Source organism: Polypterus senegalus, chromosome 3 (assembly GCF_016835505.1).
Source record: "Polypterus senegalus isolate Bchr_013 chromosome 3, ASM1683550v1, whole genome shotgun sequence".
In the NCBI taxonomy this organism is placed as follows: Eukaryota; Metazoa; Chordata; class Cladistia; order Polypteriformes; family Polypteridae; genus Polypterus; species Polypterus senegalus.
In genome coordinates this window covers 178,026,965-178,048,570 of record NC_053156.1, presented here as the reverse complement: position 1 = coordinate 178,048,570, position 21,606 = coordinate 178,026,965, and the positions used below count along the sequence as shown (strand labels likewise).

The 21,606-nt window shown below is 37.9% G+C and overlaps 1 protein-coding gene across 1 annotated transcript in view; it reads left to right on the top strand.

Annotated features, from left to right (window-relative positions):
• Positions 1-21,606, top strand: part of LOC120525708 (atypical kinase COQ8A, mitochondrial-like) — a 154,264-nt gene that overhangs the window by 58,950 nt on the left and 73,708 nt on the right. Inside the window, exons 6-7 of the mRNA XM_039748244.1 lie at positions 1,782-1,907; positions 4,091-4,176. Of these exons, the coding sequence (XP_039604178.1) occupies positions 1,782-1,907; positions 4,091-4,176 (212 nt within the window). The remainder of the gene's footprint in view (positions 1-1,781; positions 1,908-4,090; positions 4,177-21,606) is intronic.

The window sequence follows — 21,606 nt, the reverse complement described above, 5'->3', positions numbered from 1 at the left end:
GGGTATCGAGTTTATTCAGGGAAATTAGATTCTATCCAGTCAGCGAAGGTTTTTTCACTAAAGATGTAAAATTATCACTGCGTATAAGATTGTTCATTCAGATTTTGACTAACCTGAAGAATTTCACATCATCCTTACCTACTTCAACTCAACCTGAATTCCATGTTTTAAACGATGTTTTAACATACTGTACTTGTCCTGGCCGAAAAGGTATCGTACAATTGCATACATCACCTTGACTGCTCATTGCCAGACTATAAAGCTAGATAATGCATTCAGAATAAGAAAGTGGACAAAGAAAAAATCATTAGTTGAAAACTTGCTGAATTTGTTTGTGCAAATACACACACACACACATATATATATATATATATATATATATATATATATATATATATATATATATATATATATATATATATATATATATATATATATATATATATATATATATATATATATATATATATATATATATATATATATATATATATATATATATATCTATATCTATCTATATCTATATATATATATATATATATATCTATACTAATAAAAGGCAAAGCCCTCACTGACTCACTCACTCACTGACTCATCACTAATTCTCCAACTTCCCGTGTGGGTGGAAGGCTGAAATTTGGCAGGTTCATTCCTTACAGCTTCCTTACAAAAGTTGGGCAGGTTTTATATCGAAATTCTACGCGTAATGGTCATAACTGGAAGCAGTTTTTCTCCATTTACTGTAATGGAGATGAGCTTCAACGCCATGGGGCGGAGTTTCGTGTGACATCATCACGCCTCCCACGTAATCACGCAGTACATAGAAAACCAGGAAGACCTCAAAAAAGCGCTGAAGAAAACATGCATTATATAATTGAGAAGGCAGCGAAACAATAAGAAGCGGCGAGTGACATATACAACCATATTCATGAGTTCTGCTACTGAAACAAAGCATGATGTAAACCTACACTTTAAATTAAGTTCATAGACAGGCTGCCGCTGGCGTTTGTAATTTAGTGCCTGCCCATATAAGGCCGTCCGTCAGCGGCAATCCAATAGCAAACTCCCACTAAATATTCACGGGTGAAGGACTGTGCTTTATGGAGAGGAAGATGAGATGGTCAGGGTGGTGTTTGACACAAACTCCGTGAAACTGCGAGAGAAAGTTTTAAGTGCCAGGACTAAGGTAACATTAAATACAGCCATGGACATAGCACGAGATGGCACCAGCACAACTGGGAACCTTCGATGCATGTACACAGAGTGGCTCACGTGAACTGACGCAGTGCACAGATAAAAAGCAACAGTTCCAAAGAGCGCTGAACAAAAACCGAATTACACAATTGAAAAGGCAGCAAAAAAGCTGCACCACAGAAGCTGTTGTATTGTACTTGCACCTTTCGTGAAAGTTTTTTTTTTTATATTTGGCCATCAGACTTCACACATTATACAGTTCATGCCTACATTTTGTCATTTATTACTAAAATGTGAAAAACGTTTCTGTTTTAACAATGTGTTTAAAAGAATGTGCTTTCTGCATGGGCTTATTGACACATTTAGAAGACAAAAGTGGCTGACGGACAGGTGCAAAGGGATTTAAGGTGTTCCAGATTTACAAGTTTTTTGTTGGCTCTGGTAATTGTAGTGTTAAATGGTAATCATTATTTAGATTTTTTTTCTTGAGCCATTTATTTTGGTGTTCATTCAAAACATCTCAGATAAATTGAGTAAAATATTTTTTAATTTTGGAATTTTTTATATTATATAATATTTTGTTTTAGGCAACAAGAAGTCAGTGCTTGATTCCAGCCCATTTCTCACAGAAGCTAATGCAGAGAGGATTGTACGTACTCTTTGCAAAGTCCGTGGTGCTGCCTTAAAACTTGGACAGATGCTCAGCATCCAGGGTGAGAATAATGTTAATATATTGTTTCATTACTATATTTGTCATTTAGTGAATAAAATACAAAACAGCAGGTGCCTACTAATTAAATCTAAATTATATCTGGATTTGCTTTTTCCAAATATAGTTTTTTTCAAAATTACAGAACAGCAATGTGAACCAGTAAGTAGTATTTGCCTTTTCTCTGCTCATTCATGGAAGTCGTGCATCAGTTTGGCACAGATGCCTTATTAGAATACTTATTCTCTTTTTCATTACCTTATTCACTTTTGGTATCTGTAATTATATAATTGCTAAAATTAAACCTTCCACAAACAGTAAAATATTTGTCAGATGAAACATTACTAGACAGTCTGTATTTGTATATTATCTAGTATTAGCTTGTAATGACTGTAATGGAGTGATATGTTAATATTCCAACTTAAGTTATATTTTATTAACCTAATTTGAAGTTTGTTAGATTTTTTTTTTTCCTAAACAACCTTTATTTCTTTTTTTATGGCTTGTTATAGAACTTTCTGTAATAGCGGCATGTTTAAATCTCATTGCTACTGAAAAGGCATCCTGGTTGAAATTAAAACTAAATTTTCCAGTATGTAGTTGTATATTTGCAGACCTCAGACAGATACTTTGAAGCAATTTTGAGATATGTGTATAGTGCTTTTTTGATTGCAACGTTTACAAGTTGCCGCTTTATCCTTTATTATCGCCGAGTAAAAATTTCAGCCAGTCGTTTTTTGTTTTAACTCGGTGTATGACATTGTAGAAAATGTAGTGTCAGGGTAGGAAAAGAAAAATTATGTGGTATCTGTTCCTACTGAGTGCTCATTTAAACAGAATACAAAAATCAAAATTTGAAGACCTCTTCATGTTAACATTTGAAAACATATTTTTCATCAGTTTAAATTTTAAATATTTTCGATGGGGACTTGCTCTGAGAATCCAGGATCCATTCTTTTTTTTTATAATCCCTTTGTCATGGTACCACTGAGTGTTGAGTTTACTAAATAAAGGAGTTGAATATTTTCCACTTATCTCATTCCCTGTAGTCCTGAAATGAGTATAATTGTTGTTGTCTGTGTTTTCAGTTGGGTTGTTGTTTCATCTTTCTAAAATGGAAACTGAGCTGCACATGCTATTACAGATGTGGTCTAAAAAGAACAGTATATGTTTAGGGTAACCAATCTGGCTTGTACTACGTACAACAAACATTCTCGTTGCTTTATTAGGTGCTTCTATGTTAGTCATAAGTGTGCACTTTCTATCTCCAGAGCCACCATTGTAACAGATTACAATGACCAATAGCATGAAAGTTAGGCTGAATAGTCTGTTCTCATCAAAGAGTTTTGTGCATTATTTTCAATATGCGTTTTGTAGACTTTGAGTACTAGCTTCTTTTTTCCAGCAGTGCACTCCATACAAGCAACTAAAATGTTGCTGTTCTGACCTTCAGGATTTAGTAGTGAAGTAAATGATTTATAGTCAAAAGTTAATAGCAGCTGTAACATTTGGAATCCTGAGGGGATGTTGATGGACCTATCTGGAATAGTTTGCTAAGTAGGTCTTAATAGTACAAGTAGCAAAGTCGTTTTTAAGAAGACTGTCACTGTTTTTGTGAAAACGCATACTGTTAAGCACAGAAGAACAATGCCAATGTCAGTGTGCCATTGGATCATAAACATAAGAGATGAGTTGTTGTTTTTTGTGTAAACACTGTAAAAACCTTTACCGGGACTTTCAGAATACTTTTTGAAGCATTTGCTCATAAAAGGATTTCACAAACATAAGGTATGGGAGGAAGCTTGTTAAAATAGCTAGCAGTTTTCAACTGCATTTGTGATGCATTCTTTTAGCTCATACTGCATGACAAAACATATTGTTACTCTTGGAAAAACCTTTTCACAGGCACTACCTGTTTTCGAGAGATGCACATTAAATAACACTTAGTTTTACAGAAACTTGAGGCAACAAATGAGTTGTGTGTACTGGCAAGAGGTAAGATAAACAGTGTATTGGTAGGTTGACCCCAAGCATATGTTCTCATTGAGTATTTTTAGTTGCTTTTAGAAGTGTGTTAATTTTCTACCATTTGCTTCATCCTTCATATATATAATTGGGTTTACCACATCATCAATAATAAAATCTCATGATATGTACAAACTTTATTTTTTGTCTCTTTTTCTTTAGATGATGCTTTCATTAATCCTCAGCTGGCGAAGATTTTTGATCGGGTTCGACAAAGTGCTGACTTCATGCCCATGAAACAAATGATGGTAATAAATTAATTTTAAGTGAAGATTCATATGTAACATGCATTCTATTTTGCCTTTTTGAAATTATGTAGTAATATCAACATTTTAATTAATACTGGTTAGCAATATTCTGAAAATATTTGATGTATTACCAAAATATATTATGTTTAACTTAGCAGTGATGCTGCATCCTTATTTTAAAAAATACCTTGTAGTTATACAATAGGTCAAGTCATTTCTTGTCAGATTTGGGAGCATGCGCTGGTACAGTGTGTTGCCACACACGACGAAACAGCTTGGGATCCTGGTTGGCAAACCGGCAGACACATGGTCCATTACCATCCTCCATTAATGAACATCTATTTGCTGCAGCCAGGTGTTATGTGGTCATCCTCTTGGCCTGGTCCAGCCACTCGGGTCCTCAACAGTGAGGATCCTGTGAGCTTTATCACCCTCAGGGAATAGCACCACATGACTGTAATGCTGATGCTCCCTCACAATGTATGCAATGTGCCTCATTTGGGACTCCATGAGGAACCGCTCATTTGACACAAAGTCAAACCAGTGGTACCCATGGATTCTCCGAAGACACACAGTATCAAAGGAGCCCAGTCTTCATCTCCGGTCACTGGATAGCGTCCATGTCTCTCAACCATATAGCAAGACAGGAAACACAAGGACTCAAAAGACTTGGACCTTTGTCCATTTGCATATATGTCAGGAGCACCACACACCCCTATCCAGCGACCAGCGATCAGAACTGGTGTGGTGCTGAGGAGTCACATTCTGCACAGCAGCAGTCAGGTTCCAATATGAGGCGGGTAGGCGTGTGGAACGTCTTGTCTCTCCGTCATGATGATCCTCTTTCTCTTCTGTCGGAGGAGCTACGTAAACTCCGTATTTCAGTGCCAGCAGTCTCTGAGGTGCGCAGACCTGGGAATGGCCAGATCTCTGTAGGTGTATACACCTTTTATTGGTTTGGTCGCTCTGATTACTGTCATATTTAGTGAGTAGCTGTTGCTGTAACAGATCGGCTCCTTCCGACAGTGTCCGTTGTCATTCTTTTCAACAAGCATCTTTTGAGACTCAGATTACGGCACTCTCTGGGTGCCTTGTCTGTTGTCTCAGTTTATGCTCCAGCCGCAGTGAGTGAGGGAGACGTTTTATTTGCAATTTCGCTCGGTGTACAATAATTACATTGTATATCATGTAAAAAAAGGGATCTTTTTTGAAGAAAAAAAAGTATGGTAGCAGAGTAGTGCTACATTTTGAAATGAGTCTTTTGTCTATTAAACAAATTGTGCAGAAACCATAAGTATTGAGAAAACAAATACAGTGGAACCTCTGTTCACGACCATAATTCGTTCCAAAACTCTGGTCGTGAACCGAAGCAATTTCCCCCATAGGATTGTATGTAAATACAATTAATCCGTTCCAGACCGTACAAACTGTATGTAAATATATATTTTTTAAAGATTTTTAAGCACAAATATAGTTAATTATACGATAGAATGCACATCTAATAGTAAACTAAATGTAAAAATATTGAATAACACCAAGAAAACCTTGAACAACAGAAAACTAACATTACAAGAGTTCGCGCTGTAGCTTTATGACCCGATCGCTGTAAACACTTTATTTTAATGAGTTTTAAGCACAGGGGGAAAAAAAGGAACATTTGAAAAAATCCGAACATTATTTAAAAACCAACTACAAGCAACCAAAAAAGTAACATTGCAGGAGTTCACGCTAATAGCCTTACAACCCGATCGCTGTGCAGTAAACACTTTTTTTAAAATGAGTTTTAAGCACAGAGGAAAAAAAGAACATTTTAAAAAAGGGAAAAGTAACATTGCAACAATTCATGCTATGAACTGAAAAATCTGTAGTTTAATAAACCACCAAGAAAAGTAACATTTGCAACAAATCACGCTACGAACCACTCCCCGTAAACACTTTTTTTTAATGAGTTTTAAGCACAGGGAAAAAAAACGAACATTTTAAAAAAGGGAAAAGTAACATTGCAACAATTCATGCTATGAACTGAAAAATTTACTTTTGAAAAATCTGTAATACAAAAACCATAAACCACCAAGAAAACTAACCTTGCATAAGTCGAGTTCTGGCATGAAGTGAGGAGGAACTGGGTGGAGAGGAGGTTACAGTTTTGAGGGAGAGTCTGGCTCCCCGATGGAGGGATGTTTTCCTTCAGGTGTTTTCTCTGTTGTGATTTCTTGGGTTTCTGGTGTTTTTAGCTGTTTAGCTGTTTTAGGCATGTTATTCTATGCGAGATATCGCTTCACGGCGGGAGCGAAAGCCTCGTGCAGTCATTCCAAAAACAATGTCCTTGTGACCCACCCCTTTGTGTTTGCCCTCCACATCACAGGCAGTCTGGCTTTGTTTACATTGTGCTGCTTGAAAGCACGAAGGTTCTCAAATTGGTAAACAAGTAATGGCTGGATTTTTACATTGCCACTAGCATTGGCACACAGCAAAACGGTTTACCTGTCCTTCATTGTTTCATGACCGGGCATAGCCTTCTCTTCCTGGGTAATTTACAGTAGGTTACTCTTCGGCATCCTCTTCCAAAACAATCCGGTCTCGTCACAGTTTAAGACTTGTTGCGGAATGTAGCCTTCATCCTCCACTAATTTTGTGAAATTTTTCACAAATTCTTTCGCAGTTACCACATTATGAATGCCACTTCTTTTGCGAAACTTTTCAAACCATCCTCTACTGGCTTTAAATTCCTCACTTTCGGCACTCGTAGAAGGATAGTTTTGCAGCAAACCGCCATGAATCTTCCTGGCTTTCTCGCATAACATTGCCTTGCTTACGCTATCCCTTGCAAGTTGTTTCTCGTTCAGCCACACTAGCAACAGTTTTTCTACCTCTTCCAGCACTTGAGGCCTCTGCCTGGTTAACGCTGTAACTCCTTTTGCAACATCAGCTGCTTTAATAGATTATTTCTGCTTTAGAATAGTCAAAATCTTATATTTTGACTTCTTGTACTCGGCAGTAAGATCAGTAACACAAACGCCATGCTCAAAACTTTTCAATAATTTTTTTCTTTACTTCGATTTCAATTTTCTTCAAAACTTTCTTCTCACCACTCTTCACTTGCTTAGAAGCCATGGTTAACTGCAAAAGCACACGAAATACTGTAGAGCACAAAGAGATCACAGGTAAAGACGCGCGCCTGACTGAGAACAATGAACAGGGAGCGGCTCAACACGTGCTTAAATACAGTAATCGGCGCGTACAAACTGGAAGGGAAATGGAATATAGCACAAAGAGTTCACAGCAAAAGCACGCATGTACGTGCAAGCACGCACGTCTGACCGAGAACAATGCAACACGTGCGGAAATCATCGGCGCACACAAACCGAAAGGGAAACTGGCTTGTTCGTATACCGAGTGTGTGGTCATGAACCGAGGCAAAAGTTTGGCGAACTTTTTGGTCATGAACCGAGTTGTACGTGTACCGAGACGTTCGTGAACTGAGGTTCCACTGTACTTTGTTGATCTTTTGTTAATACCTGTATTTATCATAATGGCAATAACAGTAAAAATTTAAGCTGTTCAGTTTTTTAACAGCTCTCATGGTATCCGTTAAGACAGAGTAGTGGTTCCATTTTTAAAGCAGTGTTCCATTTTAAGAGATAGCGTGTAATTGCCAGTTTGAACATAAACCAGTTTAATGAGATCTTGTTTAGGTCAGTGCACTCTAGCAACATACACTTGATTAAGTAACTAATTGCACAAGTACATAACAGTCAAGAATTAGTGAAAGCTGTCAAGAATCAAATACTTCAGTCTTAGTTTACAAAATGTACAAAAAAGCCTAATGAAGTCTTAATTATTAGTTTTATATTTATTGTCAGATGTATTTTTATATAGTTTAATTGTAGACATGCTTTACTTACTTTTATCACTTACAGGATGATGATTTAATTTTTTTGTGGCAGATCTGTAATTCATAGTAAATATACAGATATGTGCTATACTTATTCATGTTTCAATATTTAGTCTCATATATTCCCAAAAACGTCTACAATTCTGTTTAGACCTATATTGTTAATTTTTTAAAATGTATATTTTTAGTCTTCATTTATAGATAACTAAATTTTAACCACCATGACATATTTTTTATATTTTGAACCTACCTTAAATTTTACACTGGGTTATTACAATTTATTGACACATACAAAAATACCTTTTTTACTACAATTGTGGTATATTTGTCACACATTTTTTCTATATTTTGACATTTTACTAGCTTCACTTAAATACAGTATATGATTTTCTAATAAAAACCTAACATTTACTAGTTTCTTAAACTATGCAGTGCAGGCCGTATCTCTTTTTTTTTAGCTTAAGTTGCAAATTTTTCTCCGTCCATAAAGTGGAGTACAGAACTGTGAAAAAAATGAAGCTTGTTTTCGCTTGTACTTACATCACTTGGGATGTATTCTGTAAAGCACACTTAGCGAGTAAGCCTTCCTTAACACTAGAATTACCAAAGCCTATGAAAAAAACTTGTAAATCTGGTCCACCTTAAATCCCTTCGCACTTCTCCATCAGCGTCTTTTATCATGTAAATGTGCCGATCAAGACAAGCAGCAAGCAGCCTAATATGCCACCAAACCCACAAACCCCCACCGCCGCAGAACAGGCACGGAGTTCTCCCAGTTCCAGCCTTGATTATCTGGGAGTGAAGTGCTGGAGATTTAGAATGGAAATAATAGTTTGTTATTTGGAACACATGCATTTCATGTTTCTTCTGTTTCTACAATAATCTGTTTAAACACATCGTTAAAACAGAAATGTTTTTCATATTTTAGTAGTAAATGACAAAATGTAGACATAAACTATATAATGTGTAAAGCCCAAAGATCAAATAAACACTTTCACAAAAAGTTTAAGGATAATGCAACAGTTTCCATGGCGCAGCAGTAAGAATTGCTGATTTGTAATCGAGAGTCCCCGGTTCGATCCTGACTGTCTCATATATTTACCGTTTTGTGTAGTCAGTTGCTCTTTTTGTTAATATTATACAATAAAAACATACATTTGATTTGTGTCTGTAACAGCTGATGTACATTTATAGTACTTGTAAAAGTTAGTGCTTTTTGTTTCACTTTTATTCTCTCAGTCACGATCACGATACAGCATACCACCACCCCCCACCGAGATCTCACGCAGTTAGTATTTATCTGAAACTGGGAATAACTGTAGATGTCAGTGGTGTTTTGAGACAATGGAACTGGATCTCTGATTCTCTGATCTGGAGGGATTAAAGCTGACACACAAACGCTGGTGAATCTGCCTTATTCGTATCTCATTGTCACTTGAATTTTTTTTTATTCAGTTTTATTGAGTGGTCCTGCTCACGCTGAATTAGTATGGTCCATGATGTCAAAGCCGCACTGACAAAAAACAGAGATATGATATTTGGAATAACTCATTTTATGACCTGTATAGTACATTTCGGAAAAGCATTGTGGCATTGATGCAACATTATTCATATTCATTCGCACGCCGCCTTACGCTTGTAATCAGTGATCGTGTTTTTTTTTTTTTTTCTTTCAATCTTGCCAGTGTCCACTTTTTGGGTGCACAGTACTGTTTCTTTTGTACTTCAGGAAATGCAGAGGAAAGAATAGTACAGAGAGGTCAGTTCCACGCTATGTGCAATCATCAGATTCAAATGTTAACAGTTCCCACACACCTTTCTACATTTATGACATGTGTACCTGTTGCAATGTACACACTTCTCTCTGTGCTGTGGTTACTATTACACTGAAGGGGCTGGGGAAGTGGCGATCTTGGAATAGAAGCTTGTCGATGTTGCATCCTCTTTTGCTTTATCCATGCCTTTTCTTGTTAGAAGTGACGACGAAGCTCCTCTACAAGGTGAGCAAAGAACACTCTTCTTTTCTTGGTGGCCCCAGTGCATGCCTTGTACAGTACATGTGCATTGATCACCGCCAATTCAATTCACTTAAAAATGGTTAGCTTTCAACAACACTGTTGAATAATTCATTCCTCCAAAATTCAGTGAATGAGGGAGTTTGAATTGTCTGTAACAAACATTGTTAAAGGACATAACTGATTCCTTGGTATTTTCTGATTGCTATAAAACTGCACAACATAACTTCACTGTATTAGAGCGTAGAAATCATTTGCATCAGTTCTTCTAATTCTTCAGTTCTTTTCTTTTTTTTGGTTTGTTTTTGGTAAGTACATTAATATAAAATTAATTTATCCAAAGTCTCGTCAGTGACACTAGATAATGTTTTCTAAGCTTTACAAACGTAATAGATGCAATAGACTGGTCTGGTGTGCAAATAGTAACACCTTCAAGCTCATTAGAAGTGTAAACTTCAAATTATTTACAGTATCAATGTGCAAGTCTGTCTTTGTGAATGAGATTTACATGTATTGTCAGTTGATTTGTGCAATGTAGGATTCCGATGAGCACAAACTCTTTCAGCAGGACAGATGTTGGGGCATAGTTCAGTTAGTCCTTTCCGATTGACTTCAATGCGTTTCACAGAGTTTGGCGATATTCATAAAAACTTCTGGTGTTTCTCTGAACTTGAGGTGAAGTGAACACCGTGGAGTTCATCCATCACTAACTTGGACAACAGCAGACAATAACAAAACATTAATGAAAAAATCTTAACAGCAAGGAAAGAAATCAACAGAGGTAATTTCTCACAGCATGAGAAAGCAGAAAATAATTGGTGAAGTTTCAGAGGGTAACAGAAGGCTTGAGAAAGTTTGTGTTTAAAAAAAAAAATAAATAAATAAATAAATAATAATAATAATTGCAATGTTTAATATTAATTCCAACAAGCTCTTGATGCATAAGGGGTTAAACATTTTCTTGCCTTTTGCAGTGTTTAACATTTTCTTGCCTTTTGCAGCCAGTGCAGCTAGTAAAAATAAGTAAATAGATTAATTAATTAATAAATGAATAATGATAAATGGAGAATTCCTCAGTGCTTTAAAAGCTTATTCTAAAATGTTATTAATCAGATCCTGCCAGGTTCTGAAAAAGTTCTGCACAGATCCTCTGAGAATTTGATTTTTTCCAGTTTTAAATAGTATATCACATCAGTTGCCCACTGACTTAGAAAATGAGAGTTAGGATTCTTGCAGTTGAGCAAGATAAGTCTACGTGCTAATAGTGTAGTAAAGGCAATTGCAGTTTGTTTGTCCTTCTCCACTTTAAGACCATCTGGGAGTACACCAAACACTGCTGTTAATGGGTTAAGAGGGAGTGTGACACCAAGGCTGTCTGATAGGGATTTAATGATTTTGGTCCAGAATGATGTTAATTTGGTGCAGGTCCAGAACATGTAGCCCAGTGAGGCTGGAACTTGATTGCAAAGTTTGCAGGTTGTATGCTGTGCGCATATGGAGCTCGAGTGGATTCATTGCATTGCTATTTTCCACTCCTTTACTGAAATATTGAGTGAGAGATCCTTTTCCTACTGTCCTCTTAGATATTTGAAAGGGAGGGATTGTAAAATGGTTTTATATATTACAGAAATGCTGTCTGAGTCCTCAAGACTAATCAGTATTTTTTTCCGGCATGGAGGTTGGTGGGAGGTGAGGAAAATTGGGCAGGTCCTGCCAATAATGATGTTTAACTCCTTTTTTGTGTAGTTTAATGATGATGGAGAGTTTTGTCAAAGGAGAACACAAGAAGATTACTTGTGCATGTAAACGCGGATTAATTTAAAAAAAAAAAAAAACAAGCTTCTGCTTTAACCACATTATTCACCTTAATCCGATTATGTATGTGCATGTAAAAGAGTGATACATTTGTTTATGTCACTACATGCTTTAAATACAGGCAGTCCCCGGGTTACGTATAAGATAGGGACTGTAGGTTTGTACTTAAGTTGAATTTGTATGTAACTCGGAACAGGTACATTATTTTAATAAATGCTGTTGTTGACCGACAGTAACCAAGTGCTCTGCCAATGAATGATGAAGTTTAACCTCTCTCTGACCTTTTTATTATTTCTACTTTATTGTCAATGGTGATGGTTTTTCTCTTCTTTACTCTATCTCCAGCATTTGCATCAGATTTGTGTTTTTAGAGACATTCTTGAAGGGCGAAGACAAAAGGTTATGATGAGCTCTTCTGCACAGCACTGTACACGCTATCACAGCAGTAAGGCACCCGTCGTCAACACATCTGATGTACTGACAAGAGACAACTTCCTGCTATGTGCGTAACAGTACAAGCAGGCTTGCTATTGAGAATGAATGGGGGTGGCGAGGCGGTTCACATACCCCTCCCACCGCATAGTCATCTCCACTACAGTATGCTGCCTGCAGTGTTTACCCACCGAGAACAAACATGGTGCGGCCAAAGGTGGGTAGTGAATCGCCCACCACCACCCCCATTCAACAGGCAGCCAACTGAGGCACACTACAATGCTGCCCCCTATAGCCCCGTTCACCCTCAATGGCCTCCGTTCAGCCACAACCGGGTCACCGCTTGCAGAATTACCAGCCGCCCACCAAGAGCAAACGGGGCAGCCGTCTGTGGTGTGCGCACAGTGAAACGTCCCCCTCCGCTCCATCCAGCCTGCATCCAGTCAGGAGCAGTAGCTGCGGCAGCGTAGTGGGAGGGCAGCGAACCGCCCCCATCACGCCTCCGTCTTGCACACGAGTGATAGCTGTGGCCCTGGTGACTATGGACCATGTGTCACCGCTTGCTGCCAAGAGCCACCTGGGGAACACTACACTGCGCGAGCAGCACAATCGCCCCCTCCAGCCACTGCTCACAGCGTCCCCATAGCTTTGCAATAAGTGGGTTGGGGTGGGGTCCTTTGATAGGCGATCCTTTGTAGTTTTCAGTTGGCAACATACACAATACAATACAATTTATTTTTTGTATAGCCCAAAATCACACAAGAAGTGCCGCAGTGGGCTTTAACAGGCCCTGTCTCTTGACAGCCCCCCAGTCTTGACTCTCTAAGATGACAAGAAAAAACTCCCCCCAAAAAAAACCCTTGTAGGGAGAAATTGAAAGAAACCTTGGGAAAGGCAGTTCAAAGAGAGACCCCTTTCCAGGTAGGTTGGGCGTGCAGTGAGTGTCTAAAAGAAGGGGATAAGTACAATGCACAGAACAGAACAAATCCTCTATACAGTATAAAAATAAACATTTTAGAAGTACAGAGTAGAATGTAACAGTAGATGATATCACATAATATGATTTGGATTTGTTTAGAGTTCTGGAGACCTCATTCCGGCCCACCATGCTTTTGCTATTGTTTTCTTCAAAAACAATGAATCAGTCATCACTATGTAGCATGCCTTCTGAATGCACTTCAGCATTCCTCCTAACGGTGACGTCCCAAATCGGAAAACAATTCTTCAGTGTGTGGCTAAATTTAGACAGATGGGTACAAAATTGAACAGAAAATCTCCAGGCCATCCTTGGACTGTATGAACACCTGAAAACATCCAAGCTCTAAGGGCATCAATTTTACAGTCTCCTAGATGTTCAGCACGCAAACATGCTTCTGCCTTAGGCATTTCAAACATGTCATTGAGGAGGATTTTGCATAAGGACTTTAATTTCCATCCATTGAAAATGATGGTAGTGCAGGAAGTCACTGAGAAACATTGGGAGAGCGATAGAGAGTTGTGCACGAACATTCTCCAAAACATTCATCAAGATGCCATCATCATGAGCAACAATGAGACACATGTCCATTTGAATGTTTGTGTAACTAAGCAAAACTTTCGTTGTTGGGCTGAAACCAATCCTTGTCAGCAAAGACTCCTGCACAGTGAATGTGTTATAGTTTGGTGCGCCATCACTTCAGAATGTGACATTGAAATTCTAGTAGAGCAGGGCGGTACGACCAAAATTCTATATCATGGTATTTTTCTAAATTATCCCGGTTTCACGGTATTCAGTGGTATTTTTTTCCCATGCATGAGTGGATGTTAACCACATTTTCCACTGCAATTACTGCAGTAGTCTTGCTAAGAATAACCTATTCCACTGTCATGAGCATTGTATTGTACAAAAAAAATTTTAATGTGCACACAAGTATTAATACAGGTTTGCATGGCCCCATAAAGTGATAGTTTTCAAGGGGGTGGCACTGATGAAGAGAAGGAATCACATTGCATAGCAGATGCAGTCAAAATATAGAACCTTTTATTGAACAAATTTTGCAAACAACTTAAACTATAATTTTGACAACATATTTTAAACCATCCAAAGAGGCATTTAGACTTAGTAAAATATCCAGAGGTGCTTGTCAAAACTTGTATTGCACTGAACATGTCTTATAAAAAGGGATAAATAGTAATTTTTTTTTTGTAAACCATCTACACTTTCTGTTAATGTTAATCTCTGTCCACTGACACATTAAAGTGACCTTTTAAACAACTTTACCATCATTAAACTGCATAATATTTAAACTAATAAATAATTACAATAAAATAAATATTAGTGCAACTTCCAGTAATAATACAATTACTTCAAGACTTCAAGCCCAGGTGCATTACACAGTATTCACCAAATAAAAATAAAATAAAACAAGTGCAACTTGATGATGACATCTTTACCAACTGAACCATCATTTAGGGAAATTGCATTAATATGGACCTTGTTTCAAGCTAAGCTATATACATAAATAATACAACTGCAACTTGCATTTATAATGCTACTAGCAGAATACCCTTCAAAGCTTCACAGCGTTATGAGAAAAAGAAAAGATAGTGTGTTAAAGAAGTTATGAAAAAGAAAAGGAAAGATTTTGAAAATAACGTAATATGATTGTCAATGTAATTGTGTTGTCATTGTCAGGAGTGTTTACTGGCATATATATATATATATATATATATATATATATATATATATATATATATATATATATATATATATATATATAGCTATAGCAAAATACCAGCAGCTAGAGTATGCTGCATTAAAATTTTTATTAAGAAGAAAAGTAAACCTTTTTAAACTGAAGAAAAATATGTTAATAATGATTTGTTAAGGATCTCTTTGTATACCATGTTGTCAGTTCGGCCCTCCGGTTGTAACATGACCAAGCTGTGCGCTGAGCTTACTCTTAAGGATGCAACGTACAGTTGGCCATGTGAACAGTAATCTTGTCCTCAAATCTCACAGCTTGGATTGCTACTGTCATAATCGGTTTGAGTTTCATGGTTTGTTTCAATTACAACAGTATTTGCAGGATTTGTTGTGTTGAAGTGACATTCGGCATCTGTCAAGCGTTGTAAGCACACAACCGGTTTCATCGATAAAATCACATCCAGCTTTTGAGAGTTTAAACATTCATAAACATCAAAGTGTGCACTACTGAAATCATCACCTGTAAATTTAAGATGTTTAAGAGGCATTGGCGGTTGTCCAAAGGTGTAAAATATTTGGCCATTTCGGTACACTTGAAAGTGACAACCGAACAATTCAGTGGCAGCCATCAACTCACATGCCGATGCATAGGTGAAGGGCTTAAGCATTTCACTCTTATAGTGCTCCTGTGTAGTATAATTATCTCCTGTACCGTCATCAGTCCACACCTTGAACCTGTCCCAGTCATTCAATACATAAGACACAATGTTCCTCCGGATATCAAGAGTTAACCTGATATGGCCGTGCAATATGATCATCTCGATAGACATGGTAATGGGGGTTGGAATGATAAAGGAAATGGGTACCTGAGCAATGTAAAGTAAGTGTAAAATACCTACACAATAACTATAATTGTAATAAACAAACAATAAAACAGCGGAGAAGCCGTGGATTAAACATAAATGCTGTAGTTATCAGTAGGGAGACGTGAATCCCGTGGCGAAGCAAGGAAGGGAGTGTAGAGACGGAGCGACGGACAGCCTTTATATAGTCAGGCAGCCAACAGCGTGGGAGGCGTTGGGAGGGACCCAACCGCCTCACCGGTGACCGAGCTGCAGACTATGGACGTATATAATGTGCGTAAGTAGGATTCAGTTAGCGTTGGGAACCCGTGTACCAAATTTCTTGAAGATGGGCCCATAAGTAACAAAGACTGTTGAAAAGTTCAATATGGCGGCCGACAGTGGCATCATACCACGAAAATAAGTGCGTACTATATATATATATATATATATATATTAATAAAAGGCAAAGCCCTCACTCACTCACTGACTCATCACTAATTCTCCAACTTCCCGTGTGGGTGGAAGGCTGAAATTTGGCAGGTTCATTCCTTACAGCTTCCTTACAAAAGTTGGGCAGGTTTTATATCGAAATTCTATGCGTAATGGTCATAACTGGAAGCAGTTTTCTCCATTTACTGTAATGGCGATGAGCTTCAACGCCGTGGGGGAGTTTAGTGTGACATCATCACGCCTCCCACTTAATCACGCAGTACATAGAAAACCAGGAAGACCTCAAAAGCGCTGAAGAAAACATGCATTATATAATTGAGAAGGCAGCGAAACAATAAGAAGCGGCGAGTGACATATACAACCATATTCATGAGTTCTGCTACTTGGAAACAAAGCACGATGTAAACCTACACTTTAAATTAAGTTCATAGACAGGCTGCCTGGCGTTTGTAATTTAGTGCCTGCCCATATAAGGCCGTCCGTCAGCGGCAATCAATAGCAAACTGCCACGGTAAATATTCACGGGTGAAGGACTGTGCTTATGGAGAGGAAGATGAGATGGTCAGGGTGGTGTTTGACACAAACTCAGCGAAACTGCGAGAGAAAGTTTTAAGTGCCAGGACTAAGGTAACATTAAATACAGCCATGGACATAGCGAGATGGCACCAGCACAGCTGGGAACCTTCGATGCATGTACACCGAGTGGCTCACGTGAACTGGCGCGTGCACAGATAAAAGCAACAGTTCCAAAAGGCTGAACAAAACCGAATTACACAATTGAAAAGGCAGCAAAAATATGAAGCGTCTGATACATACAAGCATATTCATAAATCCAACTACTGCGGAAACAAAGCACCGCGTTGGAAAAAGTCAATGTCCCGCTAAAGGAAGACAGTGTAAAAAACCCGTGCATGCAGTGTGTCAGGTCTCAGATAAAGAAGACGAGCTGTTTATTGATGCAGTAAGAAACGAATCGATGAATGAAACCTGTCATCTTTACACGATTGACAAACACGGAATGTAACTTGAACACAACACATCCTACAAATACGAACCTGATTGAAAGAAATAATGATAATCAAATCCTTGATGACAGCAACACTCAGTAACACTCACAAAACAAATACTGTATATTGACAGTCATGTTACGTTATTTTTAAAATGTTCCCTTTTCTTTTCTAGCTTTTTAACACACTACTTCTCCGCTGCGATACGGGTATATATATATATATATATATATATATATATATATATATATACATACTCGAATAATGGATACTTTATTAGCCATCAATGATTGTTTTGGTAAAGCCATACTCAGTGTATTCATTAGATGAGCGGTAAAAAGTAAGAGCGAGGGAGGATGACTTATTGAGGCATGCAGGCTGTAGTCTTGCGTCAACTCTATCTGAATTGCGATCACATTTGAAAAAATATATCTTTTCAAGTTCTATTTAGTCCATATGTGTCAAACTCAAGGGCGCGGGCCACATCCGGCGGCGTAATTATATCCGCCCGAGATCATTTTATATACTGTATTATTGTTATTAATGGCCCGGGTATATGAAGCGCTGGTAACACAATAAACTACAGATCCCATAATGCAGCGCTTCAGCTGCCTTGCCGAACACTTACCGCGTTAAGTCTAGCTTATGATGCTGCAAGTTATTGCGAAGCTAGCTCACACGATGCTGAAGAGAAAAGTTGATTCTGAAAATAGAGCCTTTAAAAACCGATGGGAGGCTGAGTATATGTTTACTGAACCCGTGTGTCTCATTTGTGGAGCTAATGTGGCTGTAATTACAGAATTTAATCTAAGACGGCACTATGAGACAAAACATCAGGGTAACCTGAATGCAATGCAGAAGATACAGAAAGCAGCATAATTAAATAAGAATCTGACACTTCAGCGGACGTTTTAACCCGTGCACAATCACAAAGTGATTTCAAGTGAAGCTGCTTTTATGGGAGACACAAATGCACCAGTGCACTTTGCCCCACTTTCCCTGTTGCCAAGTAATGTTAAACCAAGTCGTCACTACGGTGTTCCCAAATACGCACTTTGCTGATAAACTGAGCGCACTGAGTTTGCACGGCGCTTTGGTGACTTTGAAGAACAAAAAGTCCGTCTACATGCGGCTCGAACCTTGTGCATGTTTGGTAGCACATATCTGTGTGAGAAGCTCTTCTCAGTGATAAAGACTAACAAAACAGCACACAGGAGTCGCCTCACTGATGAGCACCTTCAATCCATCCTGAGAATCTCTGTTTGGTGTGAGGTTCTGTGTTGTGGAAACGAACCTGTGGCCAAAAAAAGATGCCAGGCGTCCAGCTCTAAAATGACATATGAGCAAAGACAACTGAATGATTTGATTTGTTATTGCTGAAAGGAACACATTTTATTTATATTTCCAGGTTTTGTTATGCAGCATGTTCATATTTGAATTTGTATAATTTTGACAGGAAATATTTTTATGGAGAGCAAAATATTATAAGTTGTTTAAGGTTTGAGTTGATTTATTCAGAATAATATTCCTGTCTGTTTTTACCATTCCTACCAAAGATATTTCTGTTGACTAAATAAAAATTCCTTCTATTTAAAATTTAAATAGAACTTGAACAAATACGATAGTTCATAATATCCACGCAGACTTGCATGTAAGAGCGGGAGTCCTCCGTTTTAACAAGCAGAGTATTGCACTGATATGAAATAGCTGTGTGTGTATATATGTAGATATGTATGTATATGTATATATATGTGTATATATGTGTGTATATGTATTTATGTGTGTGTGTGTATATATGTATGTGTATATATGTATATATATATATGTATATATGTGTATATGTATAGATATGTATATATATATATGTTTATGTGTGTGTGTATGTATATATATATATATATATATATATATATATATATATATATATATATATATATATATATGTAACAACACTCATCACTCACAACAGTGACAAAACAATTACATTGGCGATCATGTTACGTTATTTTCAAAATGTTTCCTTTTCTTTTTCATTGCTTCTTTAACACACTACTTCTCCTGCTGTGGTATTTTACTTATTTTATATATATATATATATATATATATATATATATATACTGCTCAAAAGAATTAAAGGAACACTTTTTAATCAGAGTATAGCATAAAGTCAATGAAACTTATGGGATATTAATCTGGTCAGTTAAGTAGCAGAGGGGTTGTTAATCAGTTTCAGCTGCTGTGGTGTTAATGAAATTAACAACAGATGCACTAGAGGGGCAACAATGAGATGACCCCCAAAACAGGAATGGTTTAACAGGTGGAGGCCACTGACATTTTCCCTCCTCATCTTTTCTGACTGTTTCTTCACTAGTTTTGCATTTGGCTACAGTCAGTGTCACTACTGGTAGCATGAGGCATACCTGGACCCTACAGAGGTTGCACAGGTAGTCCAACTTCTCCAGGATGGCACATCAATATGTGTCATTGCCAGAAGGTTTGCTGTGTCTCCTGCACAGTCTCAAGGGCATGGAGGAGATTCTAGGAGACAAGCAGTTACTCTAGGAGAGCTGGAGAGGGCCATAGAAGGTCCATAACCCATCAGCAGGACCAGTATCTGCTCCTTTGGGCAAGGAGGAACAGGATGAGCACTGCCAGAGCCCTACAAAATGACCTCCAGCAGGCCACTGGTGTGAATGTCTCTGACCAAACAACCAGAAAGACTTCATGAGGGTGACCCAAGGGCCCCATGTCCTCTAATGGGCCCTGAGCTCACTGCCCAGCAGCATGCAGCTCGATTGGCATTCGCCATAGAATACCAGAATTGGCAGATGCACCACTGGTGCCCTGTGCTTTTACAGATGAGAGCAGGTTCACCCTGAGCACGTGACAGAAGTGAAAGGGTCTGGAGAAGCCATGGAGAACATTATGCTGCCTGTAACATCATTCAGCATGAGCAGTTTGGTGGGTTAATGATTGTCTGGGGAGGCATATCCATGGAGGGTCACACAGACCGCTACAGGCTTGACAAAGGCACCTTGGCTGCCATTAGGTATCAGGATGAAATCCTTGGACCCATTGTCAGACCCTATGCTGGTACAGTGGCTCCTGGTGCACGACAATTCCTGGCCTCATGTGGTGAGAGTATGCAGGCAGTTCCTGGAGGATGAAGGAATTGATACCATTGACTGGCCACCACACTTTCCTGACCTAAATCCAATAGAACACCTCTGGGACATTATGTTTTGGTCCATCCAATGCCACCAGGTTGCACCTCAGACTGTCCAGGAGCTCAGTGATGCCCTGGTCCAGATCTGGGAGGAGATCCCCCACAACACCATCTGTCATCTCATTAGAAGCATGCACCGATGTTGTCAGGCATGTATACAAGAACACAGGGGCCATACAAAGTGCTGCGTACAATTTTGAGTTGCTGCAATTAAATTTTGGCAAAATGGACTAGCCTGCCACATAATTTTTCACTCTGATTTTTGGGGCGTCTTTGAATTCAGGGCTCTGTAGGTTGATCATTTTCATTTCCATCAAACGATGTGGCATCCTTTCGTTCCTAACACATTACCCAGTCTATATCAGTATAGATATCCAGGAGGATTTCTTTTTCCCATTGAGATCTGATGTGTTTTCAAAGTGTTCCTTTAATTTTTGAGCAGTTTTTATATATATATATATATATATATATATATATATATATATATATATATATATATATATATATATATATATATATATATATATATATATATATAAAAAATATATATATATCTCCTTTGGGGTGCGAGCAGCTGTTGCTGGGGATGCCAGAATCCATCGAGGAAGAAAAATGAAAAACATTATTTGTACAAAATCTTAATTTATCTATCCATTCCTAAATAGTTAAATGGGCAGGCTTTTTCGTATCCGTGCAATACGCCGCTTGTTAAAACGGATGACTCCTGCTCTTATGTGCACTTAGTGCTGCGTGGGTATTATGAACTATCGTATCTGTTGAAGTTCTATTTAAATTTTAAATATAAGTAGTTTTTATTTGGTCGACAGAAATATGTTTAGTAGGAATGTAAGTTAAATTTAGTCAATATTGCATAAATTTTTCTTCACCATAGAAATTTAAAGACTAAATTCAACTTCCATTCCTACCAAAGATATTTCTGGTGACTAAATAGAACCTACTTATATCCAAATTCGAGCTATTGAGCTGTCGCCTGCCTGCCTGAATAAGTCACCCTCGCTTCGCTCTTAATTTTTTACCGTTCATTTAATCATGGCTAGT